This window comes from Desmodus rotundus, chromosome 4 (genome assembly GCF_022682495.2).
Source record: "Desmodus rotundus isolate HL8 chromosome 4, HLdesRot8A.1, whole genome shotgun sequence".
In the NCBI taxonomy this organism is placed as follows: Eukaryota; Metazoa; Chordata; class Mammalia; order Chiroptera; family Phyllostomidae; genus Desmodus; species Desmodus rotundus.
The window spans coordinates 13,013,786-13,038,665 of NC_071390.1; the positions used below are offsets into that span (position 1 = coordinate 13,013,786).

A 24,880-nucleotide genomic window follows, 5' to 3' on the forward strand; every position below is an offset into this window, starting at 1 on the left:
TTCTGGATGATATAATTTTTTACACCTGCAACAATCTTGATTGATATTTCTAACTTACTCTTCTTAATGCTAATGCTAATCAGTTCCCCTTATATTTTTTCCTATTTTTCTGTGCAAGCTCACAAAACTGGAGGTATAAATCATGTTCAAAAACAAGATTTATTACCCTAATAACACAAATATTCCTCAGACTTCATCTATAAATTAAATGCAAGTCCAACCAGAATCATAAGACTTGTTTTTGGCAATTGATGTGTAGGTCCTAAAATCTAGTTGCCAGAGAAAAGGTTCAAGAACAGAAGCATTTCAAATATAATAGGTGAGGATGAGAGATTCCGCTACCATTACCAAAATGCACTATCTAGCTTAAAGAAATACCTCAGTGCCATGTGTCATGGGAGGGATTTTTAACATTTGTTTCCCTGGAGCCCCTGGAGTAGGCAGCTGCCAACCCGGTTCACAGGCCTCTCTTCTCCGTCCATCCTGTCCTGAAAGGGAGAGAGCCCTGCCCTTGGTCTTTCTTCTAGAGGACACTGTGCAGCATTTCTTTCCTTGCCTTTCCAAGAGAATGTGCCAATGAGGAACCCATGCTCCTCCCTGCTTAGGACCTTCTCCTGGGTATATGGGAATACAGAATCAATTTCCTTCCCACCTGTCCATTCTGGCTGGTGTGGCCTTTCCTGAGCTAAATATTGCCACTTTAAAGGAGTGAAAGAACTACTATAAACAGCTGACAACTTAATCTTTAACATCCTTTCAGATCCTGAGATTGTGTGTCTGCCCAAAACATTAAGGGGACGGAATGAATGTAAGCCTGGGAAAAGGGGAGAGGGGATGAGTTCTGCAACCCCTGAACGGCTCTGAGACTTTAATGGATGAAATTAAAAGCTACCCTCTGAGTCCTGACCGCTGTGCTGCACACCTGAAACTAACACAAGGTAATGTTAACCTGCAAACTACAATTGAAAAAAAAATTTAGTTAAAAATGTAAAAAGCAAAATAAATAAAAATAGTAAAAAAAAAAAGTTACCCTTCGAGCACCAGAAAAAAAAAAATAAATCTATGTCTAATCTGAGTCACCCTGGGAGTGGGCAGGACAAACACTAATGCAACGCCTCCGGTCCCCACTGCTGTGTCCTGCTCCGTGGGGAATTAACTGTCTGTTAGCCACGTGGAGGGGTCTTGAGAAGCAGGCAGTTGTCTGTATATTATTCACAGTAATGAGAACACACTACTAGGAATAATCATTTGCTGCACCTCTTGCCAACCTCAACTTTCACTTCACTGTATGCGCTGCTGGGCATCGAAGCCAACAAATTCGAAGAAATGCCCAGGGAAGGAAGGAGGGGGAAGAGAAGAAAGCCCAGCCTTCTGCCCACTATCATCCCCTCCACATCCCGTCCATATGAAAACCTGTTTCTAAATAAATAATGAGGAAGTCCAATTGCAAAATATTCCACAGCACTAGGTGAGCAGAAAGCCCCCAAAACGTCATCTCAAAAAAATTTTAGACCTCCATCTCACCGATTAATCGACCCCTCCTCGGTCCAAATGAAATGAAATGCTATTGAGCTGCTGTGTTTTAGAACAGTGTCCAAGAAGGTAGAAAAGGTTACCCACAGTAAGCAGTGACTGCCATCCTCACCATAGCAACGCGCTGATTTATAATGTGGTCCACCTGCATCAAAGGCTTGCGCAAGACACTCAAGGCAAGTCTAGTGCTACGTCCCAGCCTGCAGATGAAGCCGGAAACGCTCATGCTCGTGTCAATGAAACACTTCCAATTACATTACATGCCACAATTATTAGCATCGACTATCAATTTTTTTTCTACTCAAGTAAGAATAAGGAGGAAAATGAATCAAGACACTTTCTAGGACACAGTAGACACCAAGCATGCGACTTTCCAAAGTGCTTTAGCGATTTTTTTTTTTTAAACGGTTAACTCCACAGGCAGATACAGGAGGGAAGGGTTGTGAAGCAAAGCGGCACTGGAGGGTGGTGAACCCTCACCCGTGTCAGGTGCACGTGGCCTGGTAACATACCCCCTGGTTCACCAGCAAAGCTTCCGCCACGCATGCCAGGCAGAGAAACTCTGGAGGAGCCTGGGCCCAGATCCACACTGGATCGTGGAGGGAAGAGACACTTTCGTTTTAGAGGGAGACACGAGTACCCACATCTAGTCACTAACTTGCGAAAGAATTCTGATGTGCCTTCAAAGCCTGCCCCAGAGTTAGGAGAGAGAAACCTAACTATTCCTAACAGCAGCATCCCTGTTTCCAGGTCAGTGTAGCCACCATAGAGCATGACAGGGCCTAGAGTCAAACCCCAGTACAGCCACTTACTAGTCACGCATCCTTGGGCAAGCCCCTCTCTTCAGTTTTCTCATCTACGTGAAGCTGCTATAAAAGCCTTAAGTTTACAAATGTATAGAATGTTCTAGAAACTGGCACATAGTGAGAGCTCAACAAACAACATCTACTCTTTCTTTTTCTGCTAATATGAAGGTTCTTTCTGGAATTATTGTGGAATAAACAAGGCATGAGTTCCCACACACAGCAGAGCCACAAGAGAACCTCAAAAATGTGAGTGTTCCCCTTCCTTGGCACACATTCTATGACATAATGCCAGCCCCATTTCACAGCTAGAAAAACTGAGGCCAGACACATCAGCATCATGATAGTGCTAAGGCTCAAACCTGGTAGACCAGGAGGAAGTTAAGAGTAACAGAAGGGTGTGTGACCTAGAGGAAGCATTAAGGGAAAGGCAGACTGACCCTCATTGTTTTCATTCAGTCAAATGCAAGAAAGACAAAAGCATGCCTTGGGCCAAGGTGAGTGAGTGGCACATAGGACAGAGGGATTCACAGTTCTGGACAAGCTCCTCTGCTAAGTATTTTCTTTCCCAGTAGACTATACATTCCTATAGGGTACAAATTATAACTTTTATTTAGATGTCCCCAGAGCAATGGACACACTGCACACCCTAAATAAATATTTGTTTTTGTTGAATGCATTTGGGTGGGGCGGGGGGGGGGGGGGGGGGGCTTCAACTTCCTGTTATCTGTCCTAAAGTGGTTTTTCATTTAAAAAAAAAAAACACAAAATATAATATTATTTCATTTCATTATTGCAGCAATCTTTTGAAGAAGATATTTTTATTAACCCTATTTTACAGACAGGGAAACAAGTTTAGGGAATTACTTGCTTAAGGTCATAAAAGTCACAAAAGAGCAAAGCTAAGATTCAACGGTGGGTCTGATACTACAGTCAAGTTCTTAAATTTTTCCTTATTCTCAATATTTCTCTCAGTATATCATGTGCAGCATCTCACATAGTTCTTGCGTACCTGCTCAGTAAGTATTTTCTAAATGAAAACAAAAGAAATGGGCAACTCAGGCTATCGCTTCCTGTGCTCACAAAACCTTAGATCACCCAGAGCAGAGAAAGCTTCACCTTCGCCTTGCAAAGTCCGTGAGCAATTCCTCCCTGCAGACATTTCTGGTAAAGAAGAATTCAGTGCATGTCTTCACCCCACCAATCTCTGCGACAGAAAGCCCAGGAGCAAGCCCAGCGACATGGAACTGCCTGGATCTGTTCTGGTCCAGGTATTAAGTTAGGCTGAACTAGAAGCTCCCAAACCAGGGATCCAGGATCACCAAAGACCAGGGAGCACGAGGTCAGTGCCACACCCACCTGGGAGGAGTAATACCTCAACACCTTCCTGGGGAGGAGTGGAAGCCTCTAGAAAGGGAGGTGCGGGGAAAATGCTCTAATATACCCTCTTAACCACAGCCCGGGCATTTCTCCACCAGAGAGAAACACCAAGTGCAGCCACAGTGACTTCTAAGTGTGCAGGCCGATTATAGCTTTACTTTCAAAAGAGCTTTGATTGATCTTTTTTGATAGACCTGAAATAAATTAAACTAGATTGACTCACTTGAGAATGGACTCTAATCCCTTAGTCAGATCCCGGAGAACTCAAACCAAACCAGCTGTTAATTTAGGCTTTATAAGATAAAGCATGAGAAATCCAAGTTGATGTACCCCAGAGCAAAGCTTGCATCATCTCTGTAAGCAATCAACTACTGCCTCTTGCAGGAACTAATCTGTTCTTGGGTAAGTGGGTGCCAAGCCTGCACTCTCAGAGCGAAACTCACTCAAAGAAAGGAGGAAAGGGCGAGAGAGGAAGAGAAAACCCGAGAAACAATCACTGACTCACTCCCCCAGCAAGCTAAGAACCAGCCCAAGACATTTTCATTTTGCTTTCTGCAAGCCCTGATTCCTGCCGTAAACTGTGATAGTGTGACCAGAGCCTACCCACCAAGGGAGAGGAAGCAGCTGACACTCTTACATTTTCCTTAAAAATTGGGGGGCAGGGGCACGAGAATTACCCAGAAAATATTCCCCACTACTTTTTTATTCCCTCATCTTTGAAGATCACACTGTCCCCTTCCCTTCATCTTTGCTTCTGGGTGTCTTTGATTTGAATATAGGAATCCCAACGCTTTCAAGTAGCAGCTGCCTACGGCACTAATAGAGTTAACAAGCACACACTCACATACACACAACTACAGGCTTCTCCCCAAGCTGAACTCTGCTCACTACCAGGCAGCCCCCCCCCCAACTGTCCTCAGCATTTTTGGAGAGGGACTCCTGTCTCACGCAAAGGTGAGCATTCACCTCTAGGAGACCCACCCAAAGCCTCACCCCAGGAGGTTTAAACATGGTGCCTTTTCCCTCTGAAAAAAGCAAGGCTCCCGGCCTCACGCCCCCAAACAGCGATGTTTCATAGAACACTCTGTTTACCGAACATAAGGGGATCAAGAACCGAAATCCAATTTAAGGAATTATGGTGCCTTCAGACTGTTTTTCCTCAACGATGAAAAAAGACAGGCATGTTGTTCCTGGAATTAGGCCAGAAGAAACTGATCCTTGTAGTAATACAAGGAAAAAGAAAGAAATCGATGTATGTGTTTATAAACGTGTTGGGGGAGGGGACTGCTAAACTGTGAGTTAAACCTGAGTAGCAAATGAATTTCCTTAATTCTATAGAAGGATCCTGAAGTCTATTTCAAGGCCCTATTTGGATCTCTACCTGTAAGTAGAATACAGTTCATCTCTTATGGCTTCTGAAAAGCAGTTGAACCAGAAGGACACAATAAAAATCCGAAGTCCATCCTCTTGCCTTCATTGGTAGCAAAATGAACCGAGTACCCCAGGCACAGTCAGAACTTGCTAGGATTACTGCCACATTCCCCTTTAAATATTGATCAAAGAAACCGCTGCTGCCCAGAGTGCTGGCCACTGTGTTTGACCTGTATGTGTGTTATCCTATTTAATACTCTGTGATTGGTTTATCCCCATTTTACAGATAAAACTGAGACTTGGGGAGGTTAAGTAACTGGTCAAAGTCACACATGTGACTCGAGGCCCCATGTGAGAGTTCTTACCCATGAGCCTACAAAGCCTCCTTTTCACAGCCCAAACTTGCAAAGTCCAGATAAAGCAGCACTCTTATGGCCAATTATTGGTCTCACTATCGCAAACATCCTGATTGCATAGATGAGCAAACTGAGTCCCAGGGCATAGAGCGATGCGCAACCTGGTAAGTTACTGGCAGACCTAGGAGTACTGGGAGCTCCCAGTGTACAACTGTAATTAACTAAGCTTCATCCTCTCCCTTAATTAAGTCTACCCCACAGCCATATCCAAAGACAAAGTCCTCCCTGAGAAAAATGTCTCATCTCACCAAGTGCCACCCGGGGAAATAGTTTTGTTATTGGTATTAATTTTCTTTCCTCTTTTTTTTGGGGGGGGTGGAGCGGGGAGGAGAAAACCAGTAGATGAAGGAAATTAAGACATTTCTGATAGGTATGAAATAAACCATCACTTAGAGGAACTAACCAATTGAAGTCACAGCATTGCTCTTGCTAAAGAGCTCTGCTGTCTGCCAGGGCGCCTGGGACAAACTTCAGGGGAAGAGGGAGGAAAGCACAGCACCTTCCACAGCCTAAGGCCACTGAACAGCTACAAAAGTCTGGCAACGCCAACAAAAATACCATAGCTCTCTGATTAACAAAGCCTGCTGAAACCCAAGTCCTATTTTTTTTAAGGGGGTGGAGGGACTGAGAGTAGGAGGGTATAATCACACTAATCTATTGTTTTACACCTCCCAAAGTCAAAAAGAGGGGAGTAAGAATTTTAAAAAGTCTATTGACTAAGACTGCTTTTTGGTTCCTCATATTTCACTCCAGTTCTTTTCATTTTCGCCCTGAAAGCTAAAGAAAGAGAGCAATAAAAACGGACAAACCTCCAAGCACTGTTTTAATTCGGCCTTCTGCAAATGAGGGAGGTTTCAACTGTACCTTCTAGAACCAGGAGATGTAAAAGAAACAATGGCTTCTGTCAAGTCGATTGGGAGAATCAAAGTCATTTCTTAGCCACCACTGAGAATAAATCATTGCAGACAAGCTCCTGCCTACATCGCTGCTACCCAAGCTGAATTGTGAACAGGCCTGAGTGCGCTGTCCACTAACTGATGTCTTGCCCAGGAGAGCCCCACAGGAAAGTTCCAGCAAACTGACCTGCGTTGTGGGCATGGACTCCACTGCAGAGATGGGGCGCTTCCTCCCACGGGTGCCAGCAACCGGGACCCCAGAGCAGTGAGCTACCAATCACAGGTTCCAAAGGTCTCGTCCCTAGTAACCCACTAGGGCTGCCTGTCTTTGAAGCAAATTGGAGGAGGAGGGGGCTGTTACACGCTTATTACAAATTCAGACAAACAATAGCCAGACCACAGCGGCCAAGGAAACTCCCTCATAAAGAAAGAAGGGTTATTAGGTTCACAAGCCAGGAGCCAACCCCCTGCCTTTCAAGAACCAGAAAGGATGCCTTTTAAATCTTTTTTTTTTTTTAATAAAGTTCTAAGCAATAGAAATTCGACCAAAGAAGAGAATAGACATTACAACCAAAGGACCACAAATTCCTGTCTTGCTGTCACTAATTTCATGCCCATCAGAAGTTGAATAATTCTAAGTCCAGTCTCCTGGATGGGTTTTTTGTCTGCCCTCCCCGGGGAGATAAATTATGTCGCAACACAGGCTCTTGCACCCTAGCGCTCCTCCAAAGGTATTCTGGCTCCCTGATCCTGCCCACTCTCTTACAGGGGAAATAACTCAACGCCCGTGACTTGGGAAGGGAGAGGGGGAAGAAAAACTCAGAAAAGACATCCAACACAATATATCACCAACTTGTCAACTTGGCAAGAGTGCAGTTAGCAGCGTTGTCAGGGCGACCAACTGTGCCAGCGGCCTGGGGCCGATGGCACTGGCACCAACACCGTTCACCCTCTCTCATGCACCAGGCACCGGGCTAAAGCCTCCCACAGTCTCACAACGACCCAGAGTAGACAAGTCCTATTACTAACCCAGAGTTCACAGAGGAGGAAAAAGGAGGCACAGGGCAATTAAGTATTTTGCCCAATTTAAAGTTTTCATCTTTAAGTAAAAAGGGGGGTGGGGGCAAGTGGTGGAAATCAAATACTGGGCTAAGTGGGGGAGGAGGGAGGGATTGAGAAAAGAAGAAAAACAGAAAAAAAACTCACGGAGACAGACAACAGTTGGGGGGAGGGGGGCGGGGGGAGGTAGGAGAGGGTACGGGGGATAAATGGTGATGGAGGAAACGTGACTTGGGATGGTGAACACACAACACAGTGTACAGATGATGTACACTGTGGAACTGTGGACCTGAAACCTGTATAATATTGTCAACCAGCACCACCCCAATCAATTCAATAAAAAGGAAAAAAATTAAAATAAAAACAAATTTAAAAACACTGGGCTAAAGAAAAGTTCATACTTTATGGGGAAATTCTGACCTGGAAACTAGTTAATGAGAAAAAATATTTCCTGCCAAAGGAGATGAGAGAGAGGCTGGGCTATCGGTAAATAACAGAACAGAAAGATCAACCACAAGTTGGTCTGTTTCCAAAACAGCCCTTAGAAGGCACTCCGTAAGCAACGCAGAGAGAGAGAGAGGAAACCCAGGTGGGGAGCATGTGACCACTGAGGGTCCTGCCCTGTCAGGGAACCCTGGGCCCACGGGAGACCTCCCACCTCGCCGTTCCCAGGGAATGCCACCCCAGACATCCACAGGCCAGCAGCCCCGGCTACTTTGGTTCCCAAGCAGCCAAAGCCATGAGCTGTGATGGCGAATGGAAACCACAAACCATTAACCGAACCAGAGTCACACCGAGAGATAAAAATCCACTCTCACGAAAAAAGAAATGATAACAGAACCACTGAGACCAAAATCAAAACCAGATCTGCTTTGCATGTGGTGTGTGGTTTTCTGTTTGTACTTTCTACGTGTCAGATCATTGGTTCCCATCACGTGCGAGTCGCTGTCGGGCTCCCTTCACGGCCATGCAGACCCAGGGCCCCAAGGGGATCGTGTTGGCCCAAAATTCCAATATGGGATGGAGAAGGGAACAGTTGGGGAGGGCAGGGTACCCAACCCAATCCTCAAAAACAGCCATCTTGGTGCTTTTCCGAAAGTATTGTAAACTGGCCAAATCATGTCAGGAGTAAGCACACTTGTGGGGAAACGTACATCAGGATTTATTTTCTAATAGGGATTATCTGGCAAATGTAGCCCACCTGAAAAGCCACCCAAACAAAATAAGAGTTTTTGGGGGGAGGGGGTTGGGAGGGTCCTCTTCCGAAGAACCCTCTACTAGGGAATTCAAGGCCTGAGTGCCAATTCTTCAGATACAATTGGTTTCACAAATCAGGTCTTCTGCGGGGAGACACCTGTCATCAGCTTTCACTCGACATCATGAAAATGTGACATCAGTGACAAGTTTTCTTTTAAAAAAAAAAAAGAGTGCGTAAGGCACACGCTGATGGTTTGGTAAACAAGTCCTTCAGCTTACGGGCAATTTCAAAACTTCCTCTAAGTTCTCTTTCAGGAAAAGTGTTTGTATGCATTGGGTCAGTGAGTTGTTTATTTATTTATTTTTTTGAATTAACAGAGAAAATTTTGGCTTCTTCCACAATGATGATTAGGAAATAAAAGCCACTGGACTCCAGAATAAAAACTAAGTGAGTAAAGACCAGGAGGAGGAAAACAGGGAGGTTTGTTTCTTATTTTAAGGATAAGAACCAAGTTCAGGACTTAGCGGCTCCTGAAACACTCCTGAATTCAATCTTACAGATTCCACATGTCAACAAAGCCCTGACCTAGAACTTGGTACCACAGGGAAGCTCATTTTTTTAATTCCACGGAAAATTATTTTAAGCTAACCAGAAATGATCTATTTCATTTCTGTATTGTATTTTAAGTATTCCTAAGTCTTAGATTCTAACCAAAAGGATAAAAATTCCTCTTTGTGCACATTTCCACAAGATTTCACCTCTGCTATAACACCAGAAAGCAACAATTAATCATGAAAGCACCCCTCGAGGCCCTGAAAAGACGTACCCGTACCACACACAAGCCATTTCGACCCACAAAGTGGACGCTTTCTCTTCCATAAGAGTCTTATCCCCAGAAATCCCCTTATTCATGGCCAGCCCAACCCACACAGTCTATACCCACCCCTCGGGAGTATAAATCTGACAAATGCTTTCAAGCCAAACCAGACAGAACCCCCATAAAACTCAGGGAATGCAAGGGATGTGCCTGCTTTCCTTTCATACAAAGATCTTCAGGTTCAGAAGCACATCTCCATGTTTCCTCCAAATCCACTTAATTACATCACTTACTTGTTCTGAAGGGACCTGGAGGTCTACCATTGTGCAAGGTCAAATTGAGGGCTACCTGCGCAGGTGGGTTTTGCTGGACATGGTCATTTAATTCAGATTCTTAGAATTCAGTGTTGACCCATTATCGTAAAGTCTTACGTTTTTACTATCATCCCCTTCTTGGTTCTTCAACTGAGTTGAAAGTTAAGAGAAAGCCAGAAAGTAAACTATCAAATTGGTCTCTGGGAGAAAAGATGTGCCTGGAATGGACACCATGACCCCTTATGAAGAGCTGTACCCCAATTACAAAAAAAAACCCTTGAAGCTTTGACCTTCACTTACAACCAGCGGTCCCAGTGCTTAGATTTATGGCCGCTGGGGGAGGAGTGCAGAACCCTGAATTTCTCTGCCGTCCACTGCCAAGCTCCCCCTGCACTCCAGGCTTTTAAATTCTCCTTTCAACAGGCAAAGTCTCCAAAGTCCAGTCCGTGCCACAAAAGAAAAGAAAACCTCCAAACCAAAGAGAAAAAACAACAAAAAACAGTAACTACTCATTGGGGCGCTTTATCACTCCTCCCCAAATAAAAGGAAGTTCGAAGTCTTCTAAGAACTTCCTGGGCAAAACCAACACTAGAGAAGCAGGGGTAAAAGTAACAATCATAAATTTTGATGTAACATCCTCGAATTCCTGGGAATGAAAACTACTGGGTAAAACTGGATTACAAGGTGCTTACAGGTCTTAATGACTCTGAGTTCAGGGCCAGAACTTAGCCCTGAAAGTTACTTCTCTAAAGTCCAGTGTTTCCGCTCACCTAATCAGTATGAACTGAGCACCTACTACATACAAAGCTGCGTTGACCACCAATCAGTAGCTATTTAAAAAAACCAGAAATTCTTATTAAATAGACAAGTCCTTCCAAACTTCCAAATATGCATCCCATACATATTTCAGAATAACTGTCCCACTTAACTGCTTTCCAATAGAGAAACGCAAGCCCCACGATTATCAACTTAAATTTAGCCGTCCCTGTTCTTTCTCTGTCTCTCTTTTAAATCATCATTCAGCAAAAGTGAAGAACATTCCTTAGGCTTCCTGGTTCAAGGCTTAGCACAGCCCATGAAGGTATCAGGGGCTGGAAACACAGGAGAGGAACCTCAAATTTCCTTTCTATTTTGGACTGTCAGGAGCATTCAGGAAAAACACCTCCTCTTGTTTCTGCTTCAAGTGTTTTCCTTATTGGTTCATTTACACAGCGCCACTCTCGCAACAGCAGTCAGTACATCGTTTTGTCATTTCTGCCCTTCCCCGCCATTAGCGCGGGCTGCTGAGACGACACCCCAGCTGCTTCCTGGGGTGGCCTGCAGCCGGGCTCATCCTTTCCCCCAAGTGGTCCCCCCTTTGACTAATGTCCACCAACACTCATACATCATTCCCAAATTGGTCCAAATGAATTAAACACAGCTCTGCTTAACATTACGAGATTTAAATGGATTTTCTCTCTACAGGTCTGCCCCATAATTGGGTTTATCCATCTTGTTGAAGTACAGTTTACACTTGCTAACATCACGCCAATTCAAGCTACATTTTCTGCTCCAGTGGCAGGAGCAAGGCAGATTTGTCATCGGATCATAACAGGTAATTCAAACAACAATTAGTTTGATGACGGCCCGTATGTCAATGTCGGCTCCCAGCAGCCCGGCTCACACTCAGTGCTCTCTGTTCCTCAAGATGAATTGTCTTCACAATTCTTCAATTTCAATCACCAACAATGCTTACTGAATCAACTTAAAAACTATTGACACAAGACTATCTTTCAGACAGGGCAGCCACGCCACAGCCCTGGTGAAAAGAACCCTTTTGCCCCACTGGGAAGGGCTGCCAGCACACACACGTCCATTGTCAGGCCCTGGACAATTTCCGATTCTCAGCCAAAGCTATTTATTCTGGTCCTCATTGCAACCTCAAAATTCAGGGAGGCGCGAGGTTTGGGAATAGAGAGAAACGAATCTGCCTGGGCAGGCTCATCCATCCACGAGCAGTAACACATTTGTTTAATGTTTTGGAAGTCCCCTGCGGGAATTAATGACAATTATCAAAGTCGGACAACATGTTATGATCCAGTGGGCAACACAACTTGCCTTATTAGAGAAATAAAAAGCTGTTGTTGCTTTTAAAAACCAACTAACCTCCAAGCATTTTGAAAATTAGAAGGCGATCAGATAAATATGAGCCAATCCAACCACGGTTTGAGCAATGCCACAGACATTAAGGAAGGGTGCAAATTCAGTTACTGAGGGAGAGCTGAAATTAAAATTTGAGATACCTGGGAACATCTAGTGAACCAAGGGGCTGAAGGTGTATCTGAAAGTATTTGGTTGAATACCAAAAAAATAAATAAATACACACACACACACACACATTGGCCTCTCCTGTTATGCAAGGGGCTATTAGGAGAAAAACGCAAAAAGCTACCTCATACACACCCACCTCGATCTGACTTACGTACTCTGTTCCCATTCCTGTCCACAGTGTGGATTATTTAAACGTATTCACACCCCATGTTACACATGTACTGTGCGTCCCAGGCATTCGTGCACACTGCTATATAAAAAGTGAGTTAAGACACAATCTCAGAAGAGCTTATATTCTAGTCCAATGTTATAAGGACTAGGCAGAATTTTTTAAGTGACATGAGAGAAATGCAAACAGCAAGTACCAGGAGTCATAAATCTTGGTTATGCCACAAAGATGGTCCAGGTTATCAAATTTATCATGTGTGATGTTCTTGACAGGAAATAAAAAATATACAATGCACATCAGGATAGGGCATATTCTAAATCTGCAGGCAAGTACTTCACATAGTGCTCGGGGGCAGAAACAGGAACCTGTGGGTACCAAGCACCTGCCACGTGGCCCTGCACTGCCCCCTCAGTACACACCATCCCGTTTAGACTCCCAACCACCTTCTGGAAACAGGTGCTATCAGTATCCCCATTCTACAAGGTTAGGAGACTGAGTCTTAGCAGAACCAGGACCCAAAGCCAGGTTATCTGACTCCAGAAGCATGAGCGGAACCCACCCACCTCCTCTTGCCCCCGTCCCTTGAAAATGCAAAGGTGATGTACTCCAGTGGCAAGGTACACACTTTAAATGGTTGTATTAAACTGGGGCCAAGTCGGACCGCCAGGGGGCAGTTGGTAAGGTCTAGGGACATTTTTGGTTGTCACATGTTTGTTGGGAGCTAGAGGCACAGAGAGGACAAACACACATCCTATAATGCACAGGACTAATGCAATCCCCTGTGCAACCAGGAAGTGTCCGGCCCAAACCTCAACAGCCCAGACCCCGCCGCTAACCAAACACATGGCAATTTCCAGTCTGGGAGGATCCAGTATAACCAAGTGTTTTTCCTGCTGTATCCCTTACAAAACTGGGGTTCTGCAAAGATACTTCAAAGAGTCCCCAAATGTTTGTTTTATCCTAATGTTCCTTTTTTATGACGTGTTAAAGATATAGAGATATCCAGGGGTGGGCAAAAGTAGGTTTATAGTTGTAATACAAATAAGTAATACCATAATTAATATATAATGTAAGAATAAACTCGGTGTTTCACAAACTCACAAATGTACACCTACTTTTGCCCACCCCTGGACAGTACAAGTACCTACTTTTAAGCTTTACACACTTTTCCTTCAACTTCAATCTATTATTCATTAAATATTAAACACACCACCAGCCACCCAATGGTTTGGGTAGAACCCTAGGAATAATGATCAGCTGTCATTTCTGTTTAATTGACAAGTTTGCTGGGATTTCAAGGTAAACCATTATAAAAACAATTTGCAATCACTCAGTTTGATCAGGATTTGATAACATGCAACCACACACACATCCAGAAACAAATTAAGTGCTAAGCTTGATAAGCCTGCAAACACGGGCTGCAGCCCACTTAGAAATTTCTGTGCTTAAACGGCCCCATGATTCTCGGCAACTTTATAAAAAGTCCATGTTACAAAGTGCAACTTATAAAATAAGAGTTACAAAGAAGTCAATCCCACCAGCTGGTCAGATCTCCAGACCAGTTGCCCTGGACCATAAGAGGGCCACGTGTAGCTGCCGGAACAGTTGTTTCCATTCTTTCCGGGGGTCTAGTCAGGACTAGCAGACACTCTGCATCCTCACCAGCCCTCTGACAAACCAGGCTGGCTGGGCCCCACGTGCCTTAACATGGTGGAGAATGAACAGATGCAAATATCTCAACTCACACAAACACAATTATAACAGATACAAGTTAAATCAGTGATATAAGGAAGAACAGCAAACACCAGATTGTTTTATTTTATCTGGCCAATGTAATGCAACAGCTTAGACATGATAACTTCTCCTTGAAAGATGGACAGAAAGCCGAGTCGGACTCCTGGATTCTAGTCTTGGCCCTGTTTCCACCAAGATGTGAGACCTCGGATAAACCATTTCGCCTCTTTGCAGTGCCAGTTTCCACGCCTTTCAAAATGGACTCGACCTCCGCAACACGCCAAGAGTGCGCACTGGAAATGCAGAATCCCAGGCTCCACCCTGGAACTACTGAACCCCCGCCTGCATTTGCACGTGACACGGAAGTGTGAGCGACACTAGGCTGCCTGGCCCCCCAACTTCAGGCTCCGTGGCCCCGTGTGTATGACAGCAGATTCCCACCTCCTCTCACTAGTACTAACTTGGGGCAGTTGAGCATCACTGTAAATGCAATGTTCTCAAACGAGAGACTCCTGCCGTGGAACAGGCATCCTTTAGGACTCTGAACATAACCCGATCTTTCTCCCCCAAGGAAACACAGTCCGGCTAAAATAAGCAAACAAAGACTTTACAACAGTTGTTCTCAAAGGAGACTCTGTGCTTCAGATTCAACCAACAAGTGGGGAAGGGGTGCGGAGTCCAAGATCTCTTAGACCGATGCTCCTCAGCACCTGCGCACAGTAAAATGACCTGGGAAGTCTTTTAGACACAGGGCTGCCCAGTCCCCACCCCCAGAGACCCCTGTGCAGGCGCCGGGGCAGGGGCCAGGGCAGAGCCCGGGCCTACGCACTGGTTTTCATGCTCCCCAGGGGACTGAAGCCAGAGTTGAGAACCACTGCCCTGGTCCAGTGGTTCTCAAAGCGCTGTCACCAGATGAGGGACATCATCGTTACCTGAAGGCTTGTTAAAGACGCCAATGTCAGGACCCACCACAGACCTGCAGATCCTGAATCTCTGGAGGTGGAGCTGCAATACATATCTTAACAAACCCTTCAGGTGCCCTCCAGGTGTTGCTTGTTCAAATTTTTAAGGCACTGTCCCTGTCCTAATAAATGGGATTCTCCAAGGAGTAAAACCCTGATTCTCTACTTTTTAGCAACTCCAGGTGATTACTTTGTATGCAGCCCCAAGAGCTGGTTGGACACCACTGCTTTAGGAAACCCCTGGGTCCTCTTGAGCATTATTTTCAGCAGACGGTAGTTAGCACAAGGCTGTATGGTACAGTCTCTCCCCAGTCTGCTGGGGTTCGAATCCTAAGTCCTTGATGTCAAGCAAAATACCCCAGGTATCTGTCTCTGTTTCCTTGTTTATGAACTGGGATAATGGTGATAATGAGTTTAAATACATCCTTTGGGTTTCCTTTCATGTTCTCATGAAAAATCAAGAAATAATTCACAGATGGCACTGAACACGGGGCCCAATTCAGTAAGCACAAGCCGCTATCATTACCAACTGCTGTATTGCCTCCGACCCCCAAGACCAAGCACACTATTGTCCACGCTACTCTTGCATAAACAAAGCAACACTTCTCCCTGAGCCTTGCAAAAGTCCTTGGCTTTCTTCACGTACCATGGAGAAGGAAAGGCATCAAACACTCATGGAACCTAACGGCCGTCTCACCCAAAATGAGGAAAAGTTATCCCAATTGCATACTTGGCCAACCTTCCATTTTTATTCACCACGAGAAAAGGACTGAGTATTCAGTCAATGACTCTAGGACAGTAAGTCTCAAATTCTAGTTGGCAGAAAATCAGAACCATGATTAAAAATGCAACCTCCCAGAATATACCCAAAACCTACTCAATCAGACCAAGGGGAGGAGGGTGCTTGGAAACCCACATTTAAAACATCACTGGAATTTCAGCTCAGTGACAGCACATGACTTTTGTCTGTCTGGCTCACTGATGAGCTCCCCAGACACACAGTAGACACGCAATAAATATTTTTGAATGAATGAATGAGTATTCTGAGGTTTGGACTTAAATTAGATGATTTGGCTAAAACAACACTGTAGCCAGTGAATGAACCTTTTGAATGAGTTAACTGGCATCTACAGGCTTTGTCAAACTACTCGAGTGAAAAGACATCTCTCTCCAGCTCACTCACACACATACACTCACACATTCATTCTTTGTGAGAAGCAGAAATGAAACCTCACTGGCAGGTGTGGCGGTGCGTCTAAAGGAAAAGTGAGAAGTGATTACAGCAAGAACTGACCGTGTTTGAGGGAATTCTCCCACTTATCCCGCATTTGCTCAACTAGGACAGCACATCTGCATGAAGACTGGGAAGGCCAGGGAACTTGTGGGGACAGGCTCAGCACACAAGACACCAACGTGGGGCCCGTGACCCAGAGGAAAGCCAGGAGCCCTCAGAAACACCCTGGTCACACCCACTGGTGCTCATCTCCGGACAGTTTTACCACCGATGCCAAGGGTCCACCTGGTCAAGAGTCGGACTCCAAGCCACAGCACCACAGGGAACGTAACAATTTTAACACATAGGCACATTGACATCCAGGAATAAGGGGCCAATATGGAGCAAGGATTTTCTCCAGTTTCTATCCTTCCATCCCTGGCTCCACAAAGCACCCAGACCCTGGAGGAGGGTCCATGGGCCTTCCCGAATCATGGCAGACAAGTTCTGAGACCAGGCAGAAGGGGTAAGCGTTGGTACAGCTCAGATGGGAACTTGCAAGCCCGAGGAAAGAGGGAAAGCAACACCCACCGCAGAGACTCTACCGCTCAGCTGTGTCAACAAATAAAATGGTCCGTTTCTTCTGGATCCTCTCCTAGTTGTCTTTGTGCACATACACAAGCGTGTGCACACACTCACACACACAAACCACTTTACATTTAGAAGAAAAACAACCAAGAGAGGTCTACTCGGTTTGTTTTTGCTGCGTGCGGAGGTTTTTTTTCCCCCCCTAAATCACATCTGACTTGGTGTTAAAACATCAACCTTTGGCCAAAATACTCTTAAAACAAAGGCTTAATTGGTTCTGGAGTAGCCCTTCTGAAAACCAAGGGAAACATCTGTAGGTCCTGACCTTGCTTCCAACACTGCTCTTGGGGTTGGAATAATGATGAGTGCAAAAGTGTTGGGAGAGTTCTCTTCAGGGAGGCAACAGAGGTGCCTAAACACTGATGCGCAGTCATCTACAGGGCATCCCCGGGAGTCACGTGCAGTGTGGGCCCCCCCCTGCACTCAGCTGCAAAACCTCTCCCAGGTTAATGAGACGGTGGGAGAAGCTCCCAGGAGCTGAGGCCAGAGGCCAAGCCATGCCATGAAGGGGCCTGCACTGGACTCTGGGCAAAGGAGCCTTATGTTGCTGCTCCTCCTCATAAGTATCACTCACATACCTAACAACCACTATGCTAGTGTATCTCCATGACAACACTTGAAATCTATATTTAAGCCTCTCTCAAAAGGTCAATGCAAAGCTAAGCACACACATTACCCTTCGCCTCTCCAAGCCCACTCCTGTGTATGAACAGATGGAGGTGAGAGTGTTTCCAGGGCCTGATTGACAAGAGCAGAAAGTTGGAAGCAATCCAAACATCCAGCACCACAGAAAAAAACGTGCACGCACTGTGGCAGATTCCTCTGCGGAATATTACACAGCCATTAAAAAGCAGGCTGTCGCTACACACAGTAATGGGGACAACACACACAGGACGCTGAGTGGGGCCAGGCATGAAACAGCGTGTTCTGTAGAATTCCATTTCTAAGAAGCTAAAAACCAGGCCAGACTAATCCACAGCAAGAATTTCTGTTGGAGGTGTGGGAAGCCGGAGGACTGGGAAGAGAAAGGAGCAACAGAGACTTCTGGGGAGGTGGTAATATTCTTTATTGGGGGCAGCAAATGACAGCCCACGGACCACGTCCAGCCACTGTCTGATTTTATCAATCAGGTCTCAGGGGAGCACGGCCACACCTATTCCTCTATGTACTACTTTGGGGTGCTTTCCCATCACCATAGTGGAGCTGAGTAGTTGACACAGAGACCGTGTGACCCACCAAGCCTAAAATAGTTACTATCTGGCCCTTTACAGAAAAAAGTATTCCAACCCCATTCTATACTACATTGATTCGGGTAATGTTCTCACATGTAAAAGTCCATCCGCCCCTCCACAAAAGACCTCAGCAGTCTACTTCAATAAAACTTTTAAAGTCAATAAAATCAAGTAACTGTCTAAAAAAAGGTGTTTTAATTTTCATTCCATTTATATTTGTGATAACTCTTTCAGGAGAATCATTTTTGTTACGTTAGTCTTTTCAAAACTGAGAGGCGTTGGGAGATTGTCAAAAGCGGAGGAAGATCCCTACGCAGTCACGGATCCTGTGCCCATAACCTTTTACAAGAACATGACATGCCTACAGAAACACTCGGCGTCCATTCATACAAACGGTGAACCTGGCCAAGCCCCGAGACTACAGGAGGGACGGGAAGGGAAAGGGGTATGAATCTCATGTGATACACAGTATCATACTTCTTGAGGTTATTTTAGGATATAGCTTAGGAGAGCAACAAGCTCAGCTCATATTGAAATACAGTATTTATTAAGGTTAAACGGGTTTCAGTTTCCAGGAAAAAAACTTCAGCCCTGACCATCACGTTGATTTAAGCCTTAAACTGGAGACCAGAGCCAAGGGGAATGTCCGCTCTACTGCTCACCAAAGCGAGGCCACCCTCACCTCTAACCCCCACCTCGGGGCTGAGTGGCCATGTGCCTTGGGAACCACTTTTTTGTGTCTGAGGTTTCCTCTTTTTTCCCTTTGCTGCTTTTGTTTTGTTTTTTGGTTTTGGTTTTTGTTTTGCCATTTATCCTTTGATGATCAAACTAGAATTACAGCTAGCTGCCATTTGGCTCGGCCTCGTCCTGGTCTAGCGGGGAAGGGGGGAGAACGAGCCCTGAAAGCATGCCGGTGCTGGGTCTCTAATAAAATGTCTCTCTGTTTGCCCACATGGGCATCAAGCCTTAGAAAATAGAAGCAGGGGAGAACAATACTACCTGTTCATGGAGGAATAGTAATGGTCTCAGTCCTCCAAACAATGAGCTCTGTAATTTACTCCATCTTCCTCCTGAGAAAGAGCTTCCCATGGCCTGCCCCGTGCCAGGTGGTTTGGAGAAAAGACGAGCTGCTCGGCCTAACAAGGGACGCTTCAGCCCCGGGTGTAAAGACACAACAGCTGGTCTGGTCTCGGCTGGTCTCCCAGTGACATGGCCCCAGCCAGCCTTTCCACACCAAGATAGGGATCACTGTGCTATTCAATCTCGACAATTCCCACACCCCGGGCAACAGGACTTTCCAGCACTGCCTGAGATGTAGTAGGCCTGTTCATCTATCCATTCATCAGGAGTTATGGTTAAGGCATGTTCTCTAAGCAAACCCCAAACTGAAACCATTTTCTGGGAGCAAGACTCACTGCGCTGTCAATCAAAAGGGAAAAGGGTCCACCCGGAAGTGTGCCAGCAAAAAAAAAAACCGTAGCATCCAACTAAAGACAGCAGTCTTGAACGTTATCTGGAGGTTGGGGGATAAATTCAAGGTCGCACTTTGCTCTCAAATACATACTGAGATCAGCCAGCACAACTTCAGAAGTCACTGAAATATTTTTAGAATAAGTTACTGTCTCCTTGAAAAGAGCACAAAAATATTAGGGAGCCACCAAATTAAAATGTCTGCTGAGTCACAGCTTCCCCTGGTGGAATGATGCACAAGTTACCTGGGGCAAACAGCTCTTTGAAAGTCTTACCCGGGAAGATGCTAATGGGAAGCAGCAGAGATACCCCGATGCCATGTGGCTGGAGTTCCAGGAGACCACAGGCATGTAACGCAAGTTATCTGAAAAGGCAACTACAAGACGGAGAACGATGGAATAAGGAAATCATTTAACCAGCTAGCACCAACTTCTAAAGAGACCCTAGGCCCAGCCTTGAACACCACAACAACCGGTTCCAAAAGCCTCCCTTCCAAGGGTTAAGCCAGAAGACTCAAGAAGTTTCAGTCCCATTAGTTACACCAGGAGGTCCGTCCATCCTGGCAAAGCCAGGCGAGGCCAGGCAGACAGACGAAAATCGCATTAGTCTGCTTGCCCTCCACTACTGCGTTCTGTTGGCATCGGTTCAGCTCCGCGTCTATATTAGCCCATGATTTGTTTAGCCTTTGGATCTAAGGGAATGGAAGCTCTACGTGAGCAGGAGACGGGACACTCATCAGAAGCCGGGACCTGTCGCCTGTCCCTGCAGCACTGCTGGTGTCCCGCATCAACAGGCCCAGGAGAAACCAGCGTTTCGGGACAACCAGGTCAGAAGTGGTATTCTTAGCACCACTTAGCGCGATTCTGACCCACCGGAAACAACTCTCCGGCGGTCACAGGGCCTCCTCTCCCAGCCCCCTTCCCTCTTCCCCTTCACTCTCCACCGCCTCATTTTACTCCCAGTTTAAGAACCCTCTCTAAGCAAAAACAGTAGCCAAGCTGGGGTCTGTGTGCCCATTATGCCTGAGCAAGACACTCTTCACAAAAGACACAGGCTTTTCTTTCTTTCTCTATCTTTTAAATCATTTTAGCAGCATTTCTTCTGCTCATGTTTATCCTTTGCTTCCCACCTCCCCCAATGAATCAACCACCACCATCACCACCATCGTCATCATCACCACAGTCATCGTTACCACCATCATCGTCACCATCGCCACCACCATCACTATCATCACCACCAACATCAGCATCATATCATCACCATCATCATCACCATCATCATCATCTTCATCATCATCATTGTCGTCTAGGTTGGGGAAAGGGTGGAGAATAACAGACACAAGAGACCTACGCATTGACAATCCAAGCTTCAGGGATGTGTGGCATTTCCTACCTGAATTGCAATCTGGTGTTCAATCGTTTTGTACGCAGAGTAATGCGTGCTCCCGGACTGAAAATGGAGCTGTAGAAAGAAACCAAATCAAAGCGTTCTGCTTATGTCACAAACTACAAGGCAACATCTTAAGCAGTTTATGAATAGCAGACAAACCTCCTTAGATTGAACTGCAGCCTTGGCATTCAATCAAGACCTGTGTATTTTTATTTGTTGCTATGGATAAGATAATCATAATAATCTAAGGTAAACTTAAAAAAAAAAAAAAAAGCCTCTATTCAATAAGCAAAAAGGGAGTGGGGAAGGGGCCAGGAGTGAGAATCAATAACATGAAAAGGGAAGACGGATGCCCATTAAGACATAAAGGAAGCCAGTGTGCTGAGCAGGATGCTGCAGAAAAATTAACTGTGCTGCAAAAAAGTCATCAGAATTGCAACATGTAGGCAAGAGGAAGAGATTATGAGAGAAAGGATTATGAGAAGCCACAAGACTGCCACAGGTATAGAAGCCCCCCACAGTTCTGATAACCTGGCTCTAGCTCTCAAATACAATGCTGTTTTGGGTTAAACAAACGTGTCAGGCAGAATTCAGGGGCCACCCGTGCCTTACACATTATTCCACAGTGACTAAGCTATGTGGCCCAGGACAGCTGGGTAGCCCACACTCTAGGCATCCACACCCCCCAAAAGGGGGAGCCAACCACTGTCTCAGAACCACCAAGTTTTCTAAAGAAAGACTGCCACCTACTCAGTGGCCACTGAGTGAATGTCCACCCTGGTTCATCAGACCCTGCACAGCCAAATATGTATTGAAATTTCTCCTGGGCCTTTCCCTCTGAAGGCCCATCAGAGAAGTATGTATCCCCAAATAGAAAGGAATACCCAGAGTCCTCATCAAACTCTTTCCAAATAACACTTGTTAATCTTGGGATCCTACCAATTGGGAAAACAAACACCATCTGCTGATTTCTTTCATAAACAATGCAACAGTCACCAAAGGATCTCAACATTATCTGAAAATGCACTTTAATTTGCCATTTACACACAAACGATGAAGAATCAGATGGTCCTAAGAAATTGCTGCCCGTTCCCCTCACAATATAGGCCAATCGGTGGTGTTTCCAAACACAGACTGGTTTCACTGTAACAAACTATTGCTGTCACTACCACTACACTGTTACTATCACTTCTATCACTGTTACTATCAAAACACTTCTGCATCTGCCCCAAAGCAAAGTGTAACCTACACTGTAAGGGTTTTAGGTCCAACTAAGTGTGCAACTTACTCCCTGTCAGAAAATTATTCAGCCCATAAAAAAGAAAAGGGGGGGAGGGATTTCACATAAGAACTTTTGAACCAACTCAAAATGAACAACACAGTAGTAATCAAATTTTAAAAAATAGTCTAAAGCCATACTGCTCATGGCATAAGGCTGTAAGTTCCCATTTTAGTGGGTTCGGGGAGCATTTTATCTGTCACAAATGAACAGAAATACCTCCTGTATCTGTTATGAGTCCGCCTGCCCCAGAACACAGTATTAATCAAATTAAAGAAGGCACAATAAAAGTGGGCCCCAAAAAGTATTTGTTCACCTGTCAAAGCAGAGTAATAAACCATATTCCCTAAAAGAAGCCAAGATGCACGCCGAGCAACTGAAGACACGCCCCCCACGCACAGAGCCCCCACACGCTCAGAAGCCAGTCGTCAAAGTGGACTGCTGACAAAGAAAACTGAAGTTGCACTCTTTGCTCCCCTGTCCTTTTTGTGAAAACTGTCCGTCAGTAAGCGGAGATTGCACTAATTACTGTGACAATTCTGCATCATGTTAAAACAACTTTTGTGCCAGAGACAGGTTCCTCCGCGAGTTTGGAATTCTTGGCTGGAGAGCAGCTCTTGTCTGAGGGGGGGGGGGGGGGTCTCCTTCTCAGTAGAGAAGGCAACACTAACAACCTGTCCCCCTCTCTCAGCGGGCTTTATTCTCCTCTTCTGCCTGATTCAGAGCTTACTGGAAACTTGTCCAGGCTTTGCTTCCCACAGACCCTGCAGAGCCCTAGGCGATCTGTACTCAGGGTAACCACAGGAATCTTATATTGTCAATTAAAATTGAATGGACACCTGATAACTAAGTATAGGTCATGGAAACAAAATTTCATATAATCACAGCTTTATGAATGCATTAATGAAACTGTGGCTAATCCAAATTCAATTTTCACTTGTCGGGTTCCATTCTTAATCCTGGCGTTCATCACCACCCAAATAACAACACGACCCAGAGAGAAAGCTGCAATTAAACAGAAAATATGCAGCTGCAAAGTCCTAAAGACTCTAGTACGACGAAGTTAATTCAACCTTCACACACGCCATCCTGACACCCCCCAGCAATGTCACTTCCCTCCTCAGGTGTCCAGCCACACAGAACAGCCCTGACCAGCTCCTAAATACCCACAGCACAAGCTCCTGTGAGCCTTCACTCCCAGCCAGTAACCACTGTGTTGGAGGGATTTTGAGCTCAACTTCCCCCAGCTACAGCAACCCAGCCTTAACCATTTTCTTGTTTTCTTCCAGCCCCTGTCCCCAAATAATCCTTTGTAAAACATATTTTAAACTGCTTTTTCCTTCCCTGTAAAACACAAAGATGCCTGTTCATTATAGTCTAGCTTTTTAAGATAAAGAGAAAATACAAGGACCCTGGAAAAACGGCCTTCTAAACTGGAACGAGAAGAGATGGTTGGCCCTCTGCTTTTTGGAAGAGACAGGGAGGTTGAGAGGCCCAGGACAAGACGTGGGGCTGTCCAAGGCTGCCTCATCTGAGTTTAAGAACCAGGCTCCCACAGTCCTCAGCACCGGGGACCGCCCTGCTGTTGGTCACCTGCGGCACCCATGTCACTCAACGCCTCACCCGGCCACTGTGGCGGTTATACCCTGGCCCTGCAACAGGCCGGTCCTCAACAGGTGCCTCCCTCCCAGGGTGTCACCCAACGAGGACTCCAAGGTACTTTCAATTCCTCCCAGTGACACTTCAACAAAAGAAACCTTCCCTTCCAGTGTTTGTTTACAGTGGCCAAGCCCACCCACCCATTCTAACACCCAAAGGCGCCCCAACCCTCCCTTGTCCAGAGGAAGAAGCACCAGGAAGGCTACCTGTGCTCCACACAGGTGTGCACAATTCTCCAGCAACGGGAAAACCAACCTGTTCTGGTTGACCACTTCCCTTACTATCAGCACATCTTGATGTCTCGTTGTAGTTCTAATCACTACTACTGGCCCTCAGTGCTGCGTCTGGGATACGAGACAGCAGAGATTTCCCCAGGTGGGAGGAAAGGGAATGGGCTTTTACAACCAGAGGTCTCATCCTCAAAGGCAACTGAAAAAACTGAAACCCTATGGAAAGACCAGCATATGATGCCTATTCATTCCACTAAATTGGAAGGGGGTGGGGCATTTGCTTTATTTTCAGCTTAATGACTCACTTGACTTTCTTTATTACAAATAACAATAATAAATCCAGATTAATTTCCTACAAGGTTTTGATATTTTGGTCCGCTTCCCTTCCTTTTTACCCTGTAGCTACCACTATGACCCACTTCAAGTTGAATTTCCATGCCATTAGCTGAAAACACAGAATACTTTTTTAAAAAAGGAATACCTAAGACTTTTCCTTTCGCCATCTGTAATTTTCCGGACAGGAACAGCATTCCTGTGTTGGGGGCCTCTTCCTTTTATTGGGAAATAAACATCGGACCAGGACTTTGGGCTACTGCCTGCCCTTTTCAAAAGTGTCAAGGGGGGCTGGGGGGGGCCCTCTGGCTTCCCCTGGGAAGGCAAAACCAGCACTGCCTGGTAGGTATGTGGGCTTAAGCATTCCTGCAAAGATCTAGACACCGGAACACTTAAACCATCCTAAAACAACACCTTAAACAAAGGCATCTCTTTCCACTTCCCGGCATCCTCCAGAAATCCTGC

At 45.5% G+C, this 24,880-nt stretch overlaps 1 protein-coding gene across 37 annotated transcripts in view; it reads right to left on the reverse strand.

Moving 5' to 3' along the window:
- The window catches only part of TCF7L2 (transcription factor 7 like 2), a 196,594-nt gene that overhangs the window by 162,507 nt on the left and 9,207 nt on the right, over positions 1–24,880 (reverse strand). For 22 of the 37 annotated variants that reach the window (XM_071221145.1, XM_053922738.2, XM_071221147.1 and 19 more), the window contains exon 4: positions 20,918–20,986. The exons of the other annotated variants lie outside the window; for them this stretch is intronic. In XM_071221145.1, coding sequence (XP_071077246.1) covers positions 20,918–20,986 — 69 coding nt within the window. The remainder of the gene's footprint in view (positions 1–20,917; positions 20,987–24,880) is intronic. 37 annotated transcript variants of the gene reach the window in all.